At 39.1% G+C, this 20000-nt stretch overlaps 1 protein-coding gene across 1 annotated transcript; it reads left to right on the forward strand.

Annotated features, from left to right (window-relative positions):
* Positions 1–11681: 11681 nt before the first annotated feature.
* LOC144971505 (uncharacterized) lies at positions 11682–16965 on the forward strand. The gene is made up of 4 exons (XM_078912521.1): positions 11682–12452; positions 13908–14017; positions 14913–15036; positions 16321–16965. The coding sequence occupies exons 1-4, from the start codon at positions 12333–12335 to the stop codon at positions 16963–16965; spliced, it is 999 nt and encodes a 332-aa protein (XP_078768647.1). The 5' UTR covers positions 11682–12332.
* Positions 16966–20000: the final 3035 nt, after the last annotated feature.

Consider the following 20000-nt stretch of genomic DNA (forward strand, 5'->3'; position numbering starts at 1 on the left):
AACAAAAAAAAAACTGGCATATCATGCAAATACAATGGAAATTATGAAGATCGGAAAATTAATTCTTCTTTTACTGATTTATCAGACATTTTTTATTTTGTATGAACCCGTAGCCATCTATATGTTATAGCCTGAAACTGAAATCCAAAAGGACTGGCAGTTTGACGTCATTATTTGGTTTTTGAACCGCCTAGCGAGTTGTCGTTAGTAGTGCTCATGGAAACAGGTCATTTCATTGGTTGAACTATTGAATTCAACTCACGATTTGTTTTCTTTTGTGGCAAAAGACTGGCATTTTGACGTCATTTTTTGGTCAGTGTCAGGCCATAACTTTACGAAGGCCACGATGAACCCCATTATATATTTTACGGTGACCAAGAACTTGAAGAAAAACGAAACCTTTTGTTCATCTACCTCTCCCCGTTTCAAAATTTATAAAAATATTATTCCAAAAATATTAAAAACAGCATTTACATTGCGCAATATCCACTAGACGTTCTCAAAGCGCTCAAATCCATGAAGGACGAGACACGACGCCCGTCGGGCGATATTTAAAAAAAATAATTTCGACATAGACAACGAACGGCCATGTACGCATTTTACACATGAGTACAGTAAGAGAATGTGAGTAAAGAGCCTTTTCCAATTTCTAAACAATGCGCAGCTCAGAGCGGGTCTCGAAACATTCTTGGCGCCATCACTGAGCAGGGAGGGGCACTGTTCTGTCGACCACATAGCCTCACACACACAGCCTAAAGCCCCCCATAGACGTTGACATCCGCTGATCGCGGTACGGATGACCTCGTCGCTGTGACCCGATCCCTGCGTTTATCGCAGATGATTTTTGCCCACACACGGGGAGATATTTTTTTGAGGCGATCTGCGATTGGGGGCGTGGCAGTATAAAAAAGTGGACAATTTTTTTCGGATTTTCGCTGTTTTTACGTCGGATTCGTGATCAGCGTCAAATTTACAATAGGTTTGATACTAAGAACTGTGTTTACTCCAAAAATTGGTGAAATTAGAAATATATTTTAATTGATAGTGAGGCTATGTGGTCGACAGAACCGATCCCAGTTACTGTCTGTTATTCTATCTTTCGTCTTGCGCGCAATAGTGATTACTTCTCACTAAATTATATCAATTAGACTGTTGAAGGAACGAAATTAACATCATTCCACTCTTTGTTATTGTATTAAGGCAGCCATTTTGGTAATTAGTTCTCACTAAATTATATCAATCAGATTTTTAACGTTTAAGGTTACTCGTAGTTATGTGTGACGGTACGTTTTTTCCGACTGGCGGATGTTGTGAGCATTTTACATAAACTCATAGCATCAATAACCGTCCAAGACATTTGCATCATATGTAGCAATAGCTATAATAATCTAACATGTCGAGAGAGAGAGAGAGAGAGAGAGAGAGAGAGAGAGAGAGAGAGAGAGAGAGAGAGAGAGAGAAATTTACTTGCGCTATATATACCGCTATATTCAATAAAGGTGCTCAAATCACTTTATAAGGGTCCTTGGCCAACATAAAAACATGTTAGACGAGACATGACTGTTAAGCGATATTGCAATTGTTTCCCGACAAAGACGACGCTGTAAACAGCGATGTACTCATTTTAACAGTGAACAAGGTGAGAGAATGCGAGTAAAGAGCCTTTTCCAAGGACTCAATTATGCGCCACTCAGAGCGGGGCTCGAATCTAGTACCGTCCGATCCAAAGGCGAGTTTCATTTCACAAGACCACATGCATAGCCGCACAAAAAAGTGATGAGAGAATAGATTCATATGTATTGAAAGAGGAGAGAGCGGATAGAGTGGGTAAAGTTCTTGGATATTTATAGAAGGAACCAAATTGACGTCACTCATCTCATTGTTATTGTTTTAGACACCCATTTTTATGATTAGTTCTCATTAAAATATATCAGACTATAACGTTCAAGGTTCCATGTAGATTTTTGGGCTGGAGTAATATTTCTGGCTGGCGGACTTTGTGAGTATTTTAATTTAACATAGAGCATCAATAGAAGGGATGAATTTGACGTTAGTCAACTCGTTGTTATTGCTTTTAGACAGCCATTTTTATAATTAACTTATCACTAAGTTATATCAATCAGACAATGAACGTTCGAGTTTGCAGTTGTGTGTTAATATGTTATAGATAGTATGCGCTTGGCTAAGAAGCTCATAACATTGCCATCCGGAAGTATAATGGACCAACACACAAAACTGTGTGTATCCATGAACGTTTATAGTCAGGTTGATACAGTTCCGTGAGCATTACTCATAAACGTGGATGGCAAAAAACAATAACAAAGACCCGAGTGACGTCATCTTCGAACTATCTATACCCCGATGGAGATGTCGTGAGTATTTTTCGAATACGCATAACATCAATACATTTGCAATCCGATTTAAAAAGCAACGTAGACCACGGAAATTTTTCCATTTTGTGGACAATAAAGATTTGTTATTTATCGTCATAATATATTATTTATTATTATTATTATTATTATTATTATTATTATTATTATTATTATTATTATTAATTATTATTATTATTATTATTATTATTATTATTATTATTATTTTGACTTGACTTAGATGCCTTTCGCGTCTCGACCGAAAGATCGGGTCGCCTTGGCTGTTTCCAGTATTTCCTGTGTGAGGTGTCTCCAATATTGCCGGTCCTCTGCTAGGGTTCTCAGATTTTCAAGGTCCCCTGCCGTTATGAGACTAATGCTTTGTCCAAGTGTTGTGAGGTTTTTGTTTAGGATCACGGGGAGTGTTGTGATCGGTCTTCCTCTGAAAAGGTTCCCGTGTTTTTGGAAGTATCCCGACATGGCTTGGTTTGCTGGTATGTTTTTGTCCCTGCGTAGTATGTGACCGAAAAGTTGCCATCGTTGTTGTAAAATGTCAAGGGAGATTGGTCTTTCTTTTGTGATCTTATAGAGTGATTCATTTGAGATCTTTTTGGGGTATTTGATGTCCAGTACCCTTCTTAGCTGTGTGCGATGGAAGGCATCCAGATGTTCTTCTTCGGATTTTGTCAACGCCCAAGTGCCGCAGTTATACAGAAGTACCGGTTTTACAAGAGCATGGTACAGTTTCAGTTTGGTTTTTCTCTTTATTTTGTCACCTCTAATCCATACATTGGTGAGTTTACTGAGTGCGGCGTTTGATAGCTGTTTTCTTCTTTGTACATCCTCGGTGTCTCCAATTAGTGAGCCGACTTTCTTTGTTCTTTTCCATTCCTCTTTGTTCCTCGATATTGTTGTAAATTCGGTTTTATTGGCATTGACTTGGAGGTTATATTTCATGAGGGTATTTAGTATGATGTCTATATTTGCTGGTGTTGATCCAATAAAATCGACATCATCTGCATAGGCGATTTCTCTAGGGATTGCATTCTCAATATGAGTCGTTGGTTTTGGAATGACTTTTCGAACTTCTTTCAGAGCGTGTTCTAAGTATATTGTGAACAGAATCGGGCTCAGACTATCTCCTTGGGGGGTCCCGATGTTACTTTCGAACTGCGTCTGTTTTGTGGCCCCGTATATCCTTGGTTGTATCTTTGTGTTGCTGAGGAGAAATCGGATTATTCGGAGCTCGTCTTCGTCTACTATTTCTGTTAATATCTCCAAAAGTTTTCCTCTGTCGATCGTATCAAAGGCTGCGGACATATCGATTCCGGATATTGTTATGGATATGTTTTCTTTGAGTGCCTTTGCTGCCAACCATTTATGTGTCCATACAACGTCCGATGTGCTTCGGTCTTGGCGAAACCCGCTTTGGCTATGTGATAGATAATTTTCTATTTTCGGTCTAATTCTGTTTTGGGACAATAGTTGACAGTGTTTTTCTTATGGTATTCAGTAATGTTATTGGGCGCAGGTTGTTTACGGGTCCTTTCGTTTTTCCTTGTTTTTTGTATTGTAATTAGGACACCGCTGTTTATGTCCCAGTCTTTGTGTGTTGAGAATGTTTTGTTCATTATGTTTGCAATGCTCAGATCCAGGGAGAGGGTACCGCATTTCAGCAATTCAGCGGGAATTTCATCTTCGCCTGGGGATCTGTTATTGTTTAGGCACTTTATGCTATTTCTAACTTCAGTTGTTGTGATGCGGTTGTTTAGGTCTCTAGGGTTTCCTGAGAAGGGCGATATTTGTGAGACTTGTTTGTGAAATTTCTGCTGGAAGTGGTCAGTTACAATGTCAAGGATATCGTTGGGATTTGTTGTCTGTTTGCCAAATTTATCCTGTAGTTTTGGGTTCTCGAATGGTTTTCGGTTCAGAGATTTCGTCGCTTTGAACATAGACGATGCGTTATTTTTGGACTTTTCTATGTCTTCCACTTTTTTGTCTAATTCCTCGTTTCTGTGTTTTATTGTAAGTGATCGAATTGAATGCAGTATTTTGTTTCGTTCCGTTTTCAGGTTTATTATTTCTTCCGAGTCTTTCGTGTTTTGTATCCTGATCCTAAGTTCTTTTTGTTGCCGCGATAGATCGTTAATAGCGATGTTAGGCGTTCGATTTGGTTTGTTCTTAGTTGTATTAATAGAGCCTGCACTTTCTTCCCCCGCATATTTCATTGCCGCTTGCGTCTCTTTCCATTCATTGTTTGGATTACTGTTTTGCTTTATTTTCCATAGACTTGAGTTAAGTTCATATTGGTAATGAATGCGACATTCTCGCTCATTTACTATTTTTGCCGTGTTTATTTTGACTGCCGTTTTACCTTTCTGTCTTCGTTGTCTGTACACATTTATGTTGAAATTCGTTTTTACAAGTTTGTGATCGGATGTTAGCAGTGTACCACCGTATGATCGCGAGTTGGTTGAGTAGTGTTTATGGCGGTGTCGACATATGATATAGTCTATTTGGTTGTGTATTGTTATCATTTTGTCTTGGGTTTGGTCTTTCCTTTGTCCTACCCATGTTGTCTGGTGTCTTGATGGGTGTTGAAAGCACTGTTTGTTATGAAAAGTTTTCTCTGTTCACAGAACTGGACTAATTTTTCTCCGTTATCGTTACGTTTTCCTTTTGAGTATGATCCTAAACATAGTGTGTCACTGTCGAGACGTTTTCCTACTTTGGCATTAAAATCTCCAGCAATTATTAATATTGATTTGTTTCCTATTTTGTTCAGTGTATCGTCTAGGTCTTTGTAAAATTTATCAGTTTCCTCTGGGTATTGTTTTGCGCGTTGACTTGTTGGTGCGTAAACATTTACGATTGAGATAGTGAACGTCTTCTTACCGTGATCGTCTTTGTTATCGTTATTCTGGTTCCTTGAATTGATCTTACACTTAAGCTCAAGAACACATATTCTGTCCGAAACATTCCATTCGTCACTAGTCAAATCCCTGCAGTTTTTATTTATGAGAAATCCACATCCATAGTGAGGTGAACTGGAAGCAAAGCACAGCAGTCTGTGACCATTTATTGTTTGGTCGACGCCATCTTGGATCTTCGTCTCTTGTAAACACAACACATCGATTTTATAACTTTCTAAATCTTGACACAGTTGTTCCTTTCGAATGTTACTTTTAATAGATCTTAAGTTAAAAGTTCCAATATTAAGATTAGTCCACATCAGGTAAAAATTAAAGATTCCACACAGTGAATAAATGGAAACATAAGACTATCCACTGAGCCGAAGCTCAATGTCAACAGGTGTCAGCCATGTTGTCCATGTTGTTATTATTATTATTATTATTATTATTATTATTATTATATATTATTATTATTATTATTATTATTATTATTATTATTTATTATTATTATTATTATTATTATTATTATTATTATTATTATTATTATTATTATTATTATTATTATTAAGTATTATTATTATTTATAAAACAAATCGACAGTGCTTCCGTGGCAGGTTAAACGGGTACTCCTCGGGACTACTCACATTCGCACCCCCCCCCCCCCCCCATCACTACCACCACACACAAGAACACAGCTCATTTTATTTTATTTTATTGGGGGGGGGGGGGGTGCGTTGTTTGTAGATTAAAATTCAAGGTTACAATGCCCACCCCTGTCATCACGTAGTCAACGCTTTTTGGCATCTGCCAATCCCAAATGTCGCGGGTGGTTGGATGGGAGCATCATCCTTGAATCATATACCTATGATGTTCGCATGGGTGTACGATCCGATAGTGATGTCGTTTCTTCTTCTCTTTACTAGCCTATCCTGCTTCTTTGGTTTGTGATTGTATTTTTGCAGGGGATATTTTTTTTTCTGTAAATCTTCTGCCTGTTTGTTCTTGGTTATTTATAATTTAGCTTATGGTATCTTTAGGTTATGATTTTGATTTACATTTGTACTATTTTTGTTAGATTGCTTGTTTTTTTGTTTCAGCGGTCTCTCATATAACCTCAATTGTGTTGGAAGAGACCTAAAGCAACAAACAAAAAAAAAACAAAAATCCCAAATGTCTGTGTCAAGGTCGACCGTCATGTCTCGTCAACGGGTGAGGAGGAAAAAAAAAAAAAAAAGAACTGGCATATTATTATTATTATATCATTAGAACATTGAAAATTATGAAAACTATTTTTTATTTTGTATGAAATCCTTTATAAATTTTACGATGATCAAGAACGAAACTTTTGCCATCTACCTCTTCCTGGCGCAACATTTATAAAAATATTATTTAAAAAAAATAATAACACAGCATTTAAATGGCGCAATATCCACGTGCTCAAAGCGCTTTACAAGGGGTCCCAAGGCAACAGCAATATTAAACTTGAAAGACGAGACATGACGCCTGTCAGGCGATGTGACATTTGTTCCCAACAATGACAACGAACGGCCATGTACTCGTTTTACACCTGAGTACGGTGAGAGATTGGGAGTAAAGAGCCTTTTCCAAGGACTCAACTCTGCGCCACTCAGAGCGGGTCTCGAAACCCGAACCTTCCGATCCGAAAGCGAGAGTCCTACCACTTGGTGCATCACAAAACAGGGAGGGGCACTGTTCTGTCGGCCACATAGCCTCAATATTAATTAAATTTTATTTCTAATTTCATCAATTTTTGGAGTAAAAACATAGTTCTTGGTATCAAACCTATTGTAAATTCGACGCTGATCACGAATCTGACGTCAAAACAGCGAAAATCCGAAAAAAATGTCCAATTTTTCATACTGCCACGCCCCCGATCGCCGATCGCCTCGAAAAATATTAAGCAAGGCGGGCTTTGCGAGCGATGGACCGTCCCTAGGTTTATCGGCCAGGTCTTTGGCCACACACATTGCGTTTTCACCCCGGTTTGCCTGATCGGGGTCTGAACCAGGATCAAAACCGCGCGTGTATGGAGCCTTTAACGGCAAGGCGGTGGATTTGCGAGCGACCGACCGTCACATTTGCTTGTATGGCCATACATGTTGCGACTTCACTACGAATTGCTTCAGCCATGCCTGTCCCAAAATCGTCACTGATACAAATCATCACGTGTATGAGTCACTTGTGCTGTCCCGGAGCGTGTCTCGGCCCTCTTATCTGCGACCTACTGGCATACGATAAGCGGATGTCGAATGTCAAATCCGAACGAAAAACGACGTTTGCCAAATTGTTCATTTACTAAGAAATCAAGACACGTGTTATTAGTTGTCTTTCTGCGCAGCAAAAAATAAAAAAAAGCAGTAGATACACGAATGGTGTCTTCATAACTATAATATTAAAGATCAACTCGCATCCACATACTGCCACCGCTTCCGCCAACATAACTGATCAGTTATCGTTCGTAGATAAGTTTGTTGAACAGAAGTCTGTGGTCTGTTGTAAAAAAATGGTTCATTCGATGAAGGTGAAACTTTGAGATTATTTTGTTAATTTGTTTAAGACATAATTATGTAGATTTATCTTAACTATTGAGGAGCTTAATAGGTGACATCGAGTCGGCAACTTTTATTGAATAGGAATTATCAGATGGAAATAAAAGTACCTACAAGATAAATGACAATATTGATTAAATAATAATAATAATAATAATAATAATAATAATAATAATAATAATAATAATAATAATAATAATAAACTCACAGTCCCAGGTTCACTCCTCACTGATGTCCACCTCCCAAAGTCCCGGGTCCACTCCCCACTGGTGTCCATATTCTGTGGTCCAAGTTGTATCCACTTCTCATAGCCCCATGTTCACTCCCCAGTGACGTCCACCTCTCAAAATTTGAACTCACTCCTCACTGGTGTCAACCTTCCATAGCCCTGGGTTCAATCCGCACTGGTGTCCACCTTCCATAGCCCTGGGTTCACTCCCCACTGATATCCACCTCCCATAGCCCTGGGTTCACTCCCCACTGATATCCACCTCCCATAGCCCTGGGTTCACTCCCCACTGATATCCACCTCCCATAGTCCTGGGTTCAATTCCCATTGGAGTTCACCTCCCATAGTCCCGGGTTCACTCCCCCGTGTTTTTTCATAGGCCCGGGTTCAATCCCCACTGGTATCCACTTCCTATAGCCCCAGGTTCAATTCCTATTGATGTCACCCCCCCCCCCCCCATAGCGCCGGGTTCACTCCCCACTGGTATCCACCTGCCATAGTCCCGGGTTCAATTCCCATTGGTCTCCACTTCCTACAGCCCCAGGTTCACTCCCCACCGGTGTTCACCTCACATAATTCCGGGTTCACTCCCCACTGGTGTCCACTATCCATGGACGCGGGTTCAATCCCCAATGGTGTCCACCTCTCTCTGTTCCGAGTATAATCCACACTGGTGTCCACCTCCCATAGTCCTGAGTTCATTTCTCACTGATGACCACCTTCCATGGACCCAGGTTCAATCCCCAGTTGAATCCATCTCATATATCCCTGGGCTCACTCCCCACTGGTGATTACCTCCCAAAGTCCAGGGTTCCCTCCCCACTGGTGCCCATATCCCTTTGTACCATGTTCACTCCCCCACTGCACTGGTGTCCAATTCCAATAGTCCCAGGTTCACTCTCCTCTGGTGTTCATATCCCGTGGTTCCTCTTTTACTCCCTATTGGTGTCACCTCTAATATCGCCGGGTTCAATTCCCATTGGTGTCCATCTTCTATTGACCCGGGTTCACTCCCCAGCCACCTCCAATAGAGCCGTGTTCACTCCCCAGTGGTTTCTGATAGGACCGGGTTTAATCCCAACTGGTATCCACCTCCTATAGCCCCAGGTTCAATTCCCATTGATGTCCACATTCCGTAACCTTGGGTTCACTCCCCACTGGTGTCCACCTCCAATAGTCCTGTGTTCACTCCTCAGTGATTTTTCATTGGCCCGGGTACACTCCCAACTAGTGTTCACCTCCCATAGCCCCGGTTTCACTCCTCACTGGTCTCTACCGTCCATAGACCCGGGTTCAATCCCCAGTGGTGTCCACCTCTCATTGCTCCTGGTATAATCCACACTGGTGTCCACCTTCCATAGTCCCGGGTTCAATCCCCACTGGTTTCTACCTTCAGTATTCCAATGCTCACTCCCTAGTGATTTTTCATTGGCCTGGGTACACTCCCCACTGGTGTCCATCTCCATGGACCTGGGTACAATCCCCATTGGTATCTACCACTGATTGCTCCGGGTAAAATCCACACTTATGTCCACCGTCCGTAGCCCCGGGTTCACCCCCACTTGTGTCCACCTCCCATAATCCCGGGTTCAATCCCCACTAGTGTCTACCTCCAAAAGTCCTGTGTTCACTCCCCAATGATTTCTCATCAGCCCGGGTGCACTCCCCACTGGTGATCACCTCCCAGGTTCTATTCTTATTGGTGTCCACCTCTCATAGTCTCTGGTTTACTACCCAGAGGTGTCCACCTCATGTAGTATAGGGTTATTCCCCACTTGTGCCCACCCTCTATAGCCCCGGGTTCACCTTCCATTGGTGTCCGCATCTCATTAGCCGGTTCCCTCCCCATTGTTGTCCAACTCCCATAGTCCCAGGTTAACTCGTCATTGGAGTCCATATCCTGTGGTCGCGGGATCACTCTCCAGTGGTGTCTACCTCCCATCGTCCCGGGTTCACTCCCCACTGGTGTCTGTCTCCTAAAGTTCCGAATTCATTCCCCACTGGTGTCCATAGCCAAAGCTTGGGGTTCACTTCCCACTGATGTCCACCTTCCATGGTCCCAGGTTTGCTCCATATCCATATCTGGTAGGCCTATGTTCACTCCCCAGTGGTGTCCAGCTCTCAAAGCTCCGGGTTCACTCCCCACTGGAATCCATAGCCATAACCCTGGGTTCACTCCGCACGGGTATCCACCTCCCATGGTCCCGGGTTCACTCCCAACTGATGTCCATATCTGGTAGTCATGTGTTCATTCCCAGTGGTGTCTATCTCTCAAAGCCCCAGCTTCAGTCCTCACTGGTGTTCATATCCAGGGTTCCAATGTTCAATCACCAGAGGTATCCACTTCTCATAGCCCCGTATTCACTCCCCATTGGTGTCAACCTCTCAGAGCCTTGTGCTCACTCCCCTTTGGGGTCCACCTTCCAAAGTCCCGGGTTTACTCCTCACTGGTATCCATCTCTCTAAGCTCTGGGTTTATTCCCCACTGGTGTCCATATCCGGTGGTCCCAGTTCACTCCCCAGTGGTGTCCATAGCCATAACCAGGGTTCATTCCGCACTGATGCAATCTCCCACCATTGTCACGGGTTCACTTCCCAGTGGTGTCCACCTCTCATAGCCCAGCGTTTACTCCCCACTAGAGCACATATCTAGTCGTTCCACATTTACTCACTAGTGGTGTCCACCTTCCATGGTCCCGGGTTCACTACCAACTGGTGTCCATATCTAATAGTCCTGTGTTGAATCCCCAGTGGTGACTATCTCTCAAAGTCCCGGCTTCACTCCTCACTGGTGTCAGCCTCTCATAGCCTTGTGCTTACTCCTCTATGGTGTACACCTCCCAAAGTCCCGGGTTAACTCCTCACGTGTGCCCACCTCTCATAGCCCCAGCTCACTCCCTGCTGAAGTCTATAACCAGTGGTTTTACGTTTGCTCACTTGTGGTGTCCACCTCTTGTAGCCCTGGGTTCACTCCCGCTGGTATCTACCTCCTATAGTCCGAGTTAATTCACGCATTCCTTTGGTACCATGATCACTCTCCAGTGGTGTACACCTCTCATTCCTGGGTTCACTCACCACTGATGTCCATCTCAAAAATTATTAAATTCCTCCTTGTGTCCATCCGGGGTTGACTCCCCACTTGTTTCTTACAGCCTCCAGTTTAATCCCCATCGGGACTGCCATCCCATATCCCCAGGTTTAATCAGCACTGGTGTTCACGTCTCAAAGTCAAAGTCCTGGGTATACTCTCCACTTATTAGCAGTTCACATCCCGGGGTCTCTCGGTTTCCTCCCCTCTAATATTAGCCTCCCATCCTTGATATAATATCCACGGCTGTCCATTTAAATTGGTCCCTGGTTCAATTTCACAGGCTCACCAGAGTCCCACTTTGATTGTTATAGTGAAACAACACGAGGGCCACGCCTCTTTAACGTCTGATCAGAAAATGAGCAATCCATTGCAGTACAACAGTAGGAAACAACGTGGCGATTATCGAGCTTTTTTAAAGATAAAAACACTCCTGTGAAAAAATTGATGCGCAATTATTGCACGTTTGAACGTGAAAAAAATTGGCTTCCAATATCTTTTATCATTTCGGTTCGAAAATATATCTTGTAAGTTTTATAGGTCAAGATTGCCTGGGATATCTATCTCGGTCCTCTTAACTGCGACCAACTGGCAGAGCGATAATAAGCGAATGTCGAATGTCAAATCCGAAGGGTAAACGACGTTTGTCAATTGTTCATTTACTAACAAATCAAGACACATGTTTTTGGGCTTTAGAAAATAAATTTTTAAGGTTTTTTTTTGTTTTATTTTTTTTGTTTTTTGTTTTTTGTTTGTTTGTTTGTTTGTTTGTTTGTTTGTTTTTGTTTTTTTTTTTTTTTTTGTTTTAAAAAATCATATTGGTTCGAAAACATAACTTGTAATAATAATAACGGAGTGCTTATTCGTCCTTCAGGACGTATTCTTAAAAAGTGTCTAGCCGACCTTCAGTGCTTATGCTAATGAGGTAGGCGTGAAATACGTAAAGGGCAATTGACGGAAAGGCTGTTGTTTATATTTGTCACCGCATTTTTATATGTATTAAATTCAAGGTTATTGCCCTCCCATAAATCGCATTGTTGTTACAGTGACCTATATATGTCACTGCTCCCGTGGCCTTTTTTGTGCGCCCATATTACAAAATCTTCCCGGATAAACAGTATCATCCTTCCAGTCAAGCCATTGCTCAATCGTTAAAAAATCAAAATGGAACGTGAAAGCATTTTCGTTGGAGCAAGGTTTGATTCATATGAAGCTTTCAAAAAATCATTACGGCTTCATGAAAATGCGAAAAATGTGAAATTCATTATAAAGGATTGCAAAAAGGTAAGATTTTATTATCACAGAATAGCCCCCCCCCCCCCCCCCCTCCTCCCGCTGTTTTTTCTATTTAAAACAATTTTTTTTTTCATTATTAAAAAAAATAATTTCGCTGCCCATTTGTTCTTAATGCCTTTTATTAATCCTTTATTTATTTAAATCTACATTTAGCATACACTACAGTTTTAAGAGAAATAACAAATAATGCACATTTATAAAACGCATCACATCTATATCAATGCTTAGTTGTTTTGTTCTTCTTCACATGCCAAGCGTCCTTTCCTTCTTTGATTTTAAAGGGCAATATCTCATTTGTGACCTCTCGTCTCAAAACGGTATTAAGTCGGGTTGGTTAATATGTTGAAAATTGAATTTATAGCCAGAAATATCAGACTTGTGTTGAGTTTATATGAGTTATTGAGGAGAATGGCAACCATATTTTGGGGTGCTAATGCCAACAATTTATACTTTTGACCAGTTTCACATTAAATTCTACTTTTAAGCATCTGGTTCGTTCCGACATAATACCGTTTTGAGACGATGGGTCGCAGTTCAGATCTCCCCTAATGGTCTAAAATTTGTTTAATATGATATAATCTAATATTTATAATCTATTGAGAAAAAGGCATATTTATGATAGCATTGGTGACAAAATGAATAAATAATTAAATAAATAAATGAACGAATAAATTAATAGATGAATGAATAAATAAATAAATAACTATTCAATTCGAGCGGCAGTTTGCAAGTCGAACGGCAGTTTGCAAGCAAGGTTTTTGAAGAAACCCTCACACTGTTGTCTTTCTGTATATTTGATTGCATGATGATATATGCATATCATTTCAACATCGATATATTGAAATAAGTATATAACATTCTCTTAAATCATCGCTTAAGGTAAAAAAAAAAATAATTCAGTTATAATCTATTCTACCTGATAACTGTTATAATCTAGTCGTCAGCCGCAGTGCAGAAACCCACCGTAAAGTAAGCAAGGGCGAGTAGGCTTTCTCAATATCAAACAACGCGGCTTTTGTGAATCCAATAATAATAATAATAATAATAATAATAATAATAATAATAATAATAATATTAATAATAATAATAAATATAATAATAATAATAATAATAATAATAATAATAATAATATATATAATTTATTCATCTAAAAAAAAAAGGAAATTCGTTTACAATTCCTTACAACATAATAATATGATCTAGGCCTATCACTTTCCTCAATTTAAATGTACATTTTCACGCTAACGAAGTGTGTTCATTTATTTGTATTTGTAGCCTACTCATTCTCATTCGGATTAGTTGATCATGTCTATGTGTACTTCATTTTAATTTTCTGATCTGTGCTTACTGCACCGATAGATTTTGTTGTCCTGTTGTAAGTAGGCATATATTCGGTGTTGAAATAATGTAGTCAATGATATTATTCCATAATATTTATCTTAGGTGATGTGCTCAGATTTCATCAACACAATAGTTTATGAACGGGTTATGTTCGAATGTAAGCAAGGAAAAATGAGAAAATCCGAATCTAAAGGTCTCAGACCTATTCAAAGGTAAGGTACAAATTTTCTATGTGATTTTGTAAACAAATAAATGATATAATAACTACTTTTCTTCTTATTACAAACAAACGGGAATTTTGTTCATTACCATAAAATCGAATTTTTAAATAGTTTACTCTCGCATCTGACAACAAGAGGAACGAATTGACCGAATGCTTAAGGCATTGCACTGTGATCCCGATTGTCCCGGCTTTGATTCCCGCTTCAGGCACTTTCGTTATTTTCCTTGGGCAAGATTATTAATCCCAATTTGCTCACTTGGACAACATTGGTGATTCCTGTTGACATCAGACATCCTCTTTGATGGATTATCTATATTCGTTCCTGGAATGCCCAGGCGACGGGATCTTATGGTGCCGTTGCGAAAAGGGCATCAGTAGTCTCCCCCCCCCCCCCCCCCCCCGCGTTCAAATTTACATTATATTCTGGCTTTTTCTCATTGCTTTGTTAGTTGTTTTTCAATTTTAAAAATTCTTTCTTACATAGATAGAAAATAGGTAGTATTCCTCATTTATTAATTCACAAGGAGAAATGTGTCTTTTTAATCTATTGCAAGGGAAGACTTGTACAACCCAGGCATCAGCCGCAGTTCAGCGCCCAAAAGTGAGCTAGGGTCATGGCCAAACGGCGCGAACCGCTGAGCAAAGCTGCCCTATGTATTTGTTCGTTTGTTTCTTTTTTTTCTTTCTTTTGTAAAATTTTAGGAAGGGATGGGAGTGTGATTTTTCTTCCTCTTTTGTCTCCTTCATACACCAAACAAGTGTCGTCCAAAACGGAGCCATCCGAGAATATCATATCATTACCATAGGCATAATTACTTTTCCATTATTACCCATTCAGTCAGTCAGCACTGTCCACGGCAATGATTTGTGTCATTTTTTTTCAGATCTTTCAAGCTTGGCTGCATGGCTAAAATACGATTATGTTGCCGTAAGAGTAGTGCCCGTGTTTGGTTCCTTGAAGTCATTGAAGCAAATCTGACTCATGATGCACACACGCCATCTGCATCCGTAAGTACAGTTTAAAGGCACAATTTAGTTTCTTTAAATATTTGAATTCATAGCAAGTATTCAAAATTTTACGTATGCCCTTTTGATGAATGCGCCCTTGTTTTTCAAACAGCAATGTGCAATGTTCAGTAAAAGCCATGACGTTCCTTCTTGTATCTATAAGTAGCTAAATATTAACTCACTTTACTTAAAATTTCGCCAATAAAAAATGGACCAAACATCTTGTCACATTTTCTTTTACACCACCACAATAGAATTTTGGTTTCCTTGTCATTTATTGACATTTTCAAAATCTATCAACGTATATGCCCTTCTACTTCTTTGTAATTTCTACCCCAGCCTTGTGATGAAAAACCCTATTTGAGATCATTATTTTCTGGAGTAAAACAAAATCACGCGATCAACCCCTCGTTTATTTTCGTCTCTTTACGCAAAAAAAGCGAATAGTGTTGACAGAATGAAGTAACAAAACAGATGAACAGTCATATTGTAATCAAAATAGCGGGCGCTCTGAATAACGAATTTGATATTAATGTAAGTTTATCGAACAACTTGGTCGTATTGGACATTCAGGCAGCGGGAATTCTACGGTGTAACAACTTTCAAGGTTTTAATCCACAACCCAGATACAACGGAGAGGCCATTTTGCACACATTATCCTTATTCTATCTGAGATGATTGTCACATTTAACTCCGAAAACGGACTTGCACGTGATAGATCGCAAGTTTATTTTGTATCTTGATATGCAATTTTTTATACCCTTTAATTTTCTGGGGAAAAACGATTTAACTGTAGCGTAATAGCAAAGCTATTTTGAGGCGTCCGTATTATCCTTTCTATTAAAAACAAAATAAACAAGCAAACAAAACAAAACAAAATATAATAATAATAAATAAACGTAGGAATTCTAGAATTTTTTGCCACAGCACAAAACGATAATTCTTTATGTCAAATCGATAAATTCGAGAATCAATCAGTGGTAAGAAATGATATAGGTGATGTTATTGGAATGACATAATAATAATAATAATAATGATGATGATGATGATGATGATGATGATGATGATGATGATGATGATAATAATAATAATAATTATTATAATGATAAGAAGAAGAAATAATAATGATGATGATGATGACGATGATGATGATGATGATAATGATAATGATAATGATAATGATAATAATAATAATAATAATAAATAATAATAATAATAATAATAATAATAATAATAATAATAATAATAATAATAATAATAATAATAATGTTTGTTTTTTTCCAGGTTCTAACAACATTTCCTGAAATGAGGCGAGTCCAGGAAACTGACTTAGTGACGACTCTTCTCCAATTTAAATCGTTATCCTCGAGGGAATTGATATCAGCCATTGAAGAAGAGCAAGGTATTAGACCGACGCCAAAAGATATTCAAAACTTGCGGCAAAAATATCGGCTGTCTGATAGTGAAGAAAAGCAGGCAGCCGAAAAAATTTTGGCAGACATTGTCATGAAGGGGGGAAGGGTAGATACTCATTTTGTCGACACTACTGATTCTTCTTCTGATGATATCCATTTCAGAGACATTATGTGTCTGACCTATCAGACTTCTACAATGTTAGAATTGCTATCTCATTTTGGTGATGTACTTATTATGGATGTTACTCACAACACTAATAATATTTGCTTGCCTCTTCTCACTGTTATGTGTATTGATGCAGACGGCAAAGGCCATCCCGTCCTGCATTCTTTCTTGCATTCTGAGGAACGGGACATTATGGTCAAACCTCTGAAGTTTTTGAAGGAATCATATGATTTCTCAAAGACGGCATGTATCTTTGTTGATAAAGATTTTTCCGAAATCGGGCACTCTCGTCTGTTTTTCCCGATGTCAAACCCATTCTGTGCTCGTTCCATGTTTCTAACGCCATAAAAAAGGCAATGAAAAAGAAGAATATGTCTTCTTCTCAGACTTCTACTATTCATTCTATTTTCATGGCCATGAAAGAAGAAGTAACAGAGGAGGGCTACTTGTCTTATTTACGAAAGTTTCAGTCCGTATTGCCTTCTCATGTTTTTGACTATTTCAATACTCATTGGTTCAGTAAGCCTCACTTGTGGGCTGCCCACCGGTTGGTGGACACTGTCAAACTCCATGTCACCACTACCAACCACTGTGAGGCATACCATGCCACAATTAAAAGAGTAGTGAAAGGTGCTCAAAAACTGTCCAATGTCCTCCAAGATCTCTTATTCATTGATAGAGATATTGACTTTCTGTTTTCTTTCAAAAGCCTCCGGTTGATGAATACGAGGGCAGTTGATTGTGGCGATCCTGTCGTTAACGCTATAAGAGATGATGTAACTCCCTTTGCTGCGTCTATCATATTGAATCAATATTCTCTAATGAGCAAGTTGAGCTATGACATCAGATCTCACTCTCTCTCTGACAATACTTTTCGGTTGTCCAGACAATCAAAGTCCTACATTGCATCTCCATCTGAGTGCTCTTGTGAATTTTTCAAGAATTTAGACTTACCTTGTCGGCATATTTTTTTTGTTCGTTCTCATCTGTCATTACCTATGTATGTTCGTCTTCCTGAAGGACATAGATTCAAACCAAGTATACGCCATTCTCTTCCATCAAACGCTACGTCTCAAATTACTATTCACCAAGTTCCTTTGCCCAAAGCTCCCAGAATAAGGACAAGAGAGGCGAAATTTAACAAGGCAAATTCTTTCTTCAATAAAATGTCTAACTATCTGAGTCTTTTGGGGAATGCAGAATTCGATGAGAAAATGAATTTTCTTTCTTCCTTATTTGATAGTTGGACTTCATCATCCAGTGACCTGTATCACCACTCTGTTGATGGTGATGCTATTTCCAGCGAAGATATTCCTGGTCCTTCTCACTCCAGAATTGACTGCAGTAATTTTGTTGAGCATGCTGTTATAGCTAGTCCTGTTGTTGAGGCTAGTTCTCTTATTGTTGGGGAATGTTCTTCTGTTGTTAAGGATATTCCTCTTGTTGTTAAAGCTAGTGCCCCTATTGTTGAGGATAGTCATCTTTCTATAGCCCATCCCCCTTTTGTTGAGACTAGTCCTCTTGATGTCAAGGCTGATCTCCCAGTTGTTGAAACTATTCCCCCTGTTGTAGCAAGTTTTGTTGTTGATGCTATTTCTCCTATGGCTGAGGCTAGCCTTCCTGTCGTTGTACCTCCACCTCCTATTGTTGAGTCGACATCCATAAATATTACATCTCCTCTTGCGGGCCATTCTAGCTCCTCTCCTGTCTTTTTTTCAAATTTGGTTTCTTTTAGTGATGTTAGACTAAAACCGGTGCGTGTAAGAGGTAGGCCTAAAAATAAGCCAAATTTCACACGGAGAAAGCGAAAGGCAACTGGATTGATTCCCTTTTCTACATTATTGGGGGAAAGGAAAAAGCAGTTCATGTTAAGGAGAGCTGTTGATGAAGTCAATAACCTGAGGGAGTGCTTTATAGTACTTGCGATCTGAAGGATGCATTGCGGTTAGGAGCTGTACTATTGAGTGAAGATATTGAATGTTTGGAGGACTTGTTCACTATTACGGATGGAGTGAGTTGATGCGCAGAGTTGATATTAGAAAGGACCAAGGAATAGTTTGTTTTAAGTGCAAGCATTATGATGATGGTGAGAGAATGATGACAAAATGTGAAGGTTGTTTGGAATACTATCATTATGAATGTGCCCGTTATGAAGAGAGTTATAGAATATCGAATTGGTTTTGCGAGGACTGCTTTTAGTTTGTAGGTGTCCACTTCCCTTTGTATTCGCATGATGGTCTTCTTTCATTTTTAATCTTCAATTGTAATTTCTAGTCTCTCTCCTCAAGTTTTTACTGTGCGTTCCATTCTAGTTTTAGGTTCTTGGTTTAATATTTTTTATCACTACATTGTAGAAACCATCCTTTCTGCTGGTCCCTCTGTTTACTCAATGTCCACGCAGTTCCCGTTTCATAATATTTTGGCTTTTCATCAGATCAATCTAATCATTTCCATAGCCGCCCAAACCTCCCCCCCTGACTGACAATTTAAATATTTCTAATATTCGTGTAAATTACTTCTTATATATTGTGCATAGAGACAATGTGTGCTTGTGTGTGTGTGTGTGTGTGTGTGTGTGTGTGTGTGCGTGTGTGTTTGTTTGTGTGTGAATGCGTGCGTATAGTAGTTGTGTGTATGTGTATGAATGTCTGTGTTTGGATATTGCACACAATCGTCAAGATTATATCAATTAACTTATCAAATTTAATTGTTTTCAACTTTCGTCATCACTATGTCTAAGTGTCTATCTTAAGTTTTCAATTTAAATTCTATTCGCAAAATTACCTAAATGTGCAATAGTATTCACAAGCTTTTTTGACATTTCCAATGATTCACCATCATCTGTGGATTATTCCGAAATGCTTTAACCGATTTATCAAGTTTGTTGCTCAAGAGTGCAAGTGGTCTTCTTGCTTTTTTATTTAAAGTTAATATTTTCAATCACATAATTGGTACTCTGTACGGTATTTTTTTAGAGACATCTTCATTCGAATATTTGTATTTTTTGTTTTTCTTGAAATGATGAAACATTCATTTTCAAGCATATGTTTATTATACAGAAAATTTCTAATGCTCATTAAACTCAAAATGCTAATCTGTTTTATTTAGATTGTTAAATTAATGCAGCTACAAATGATATTCGATAATGTGAATAATGATTGCTGTCAAAATTTGTGAAACGAACATGGTTAAAGAAAAAAAAAATGTACAATGTAAATTAAGTTTGGAAGTATGTGAAACAAAAACTAATGAGGGATATTTAATTTATAGAACTATAATGACGAAATTATCATTGATGTTAACTAAAACGCAGATATAATGAATATCTTCGATAGCTTTTCTTGCTGAAGATAATCTATATCGAATATGCATTTTTCAATCAA

The sequence above is a fragment of the Berghia stephanieae genome, chromosome 1, assembly GCF_034508935.2.
Source record: "Berghia stephanieae isolate SIO BIC M18660-M18661 chromosome 1, UCSD_Bste_1.3, whole genome shotgun sequence".
Taxonomy (NCBI): Eukaryota; Metazoa; Mollusca; class Gastropoda; order Nudibranchia; family Aeolidiidae; genus Berghia; species Berghia stephanieae.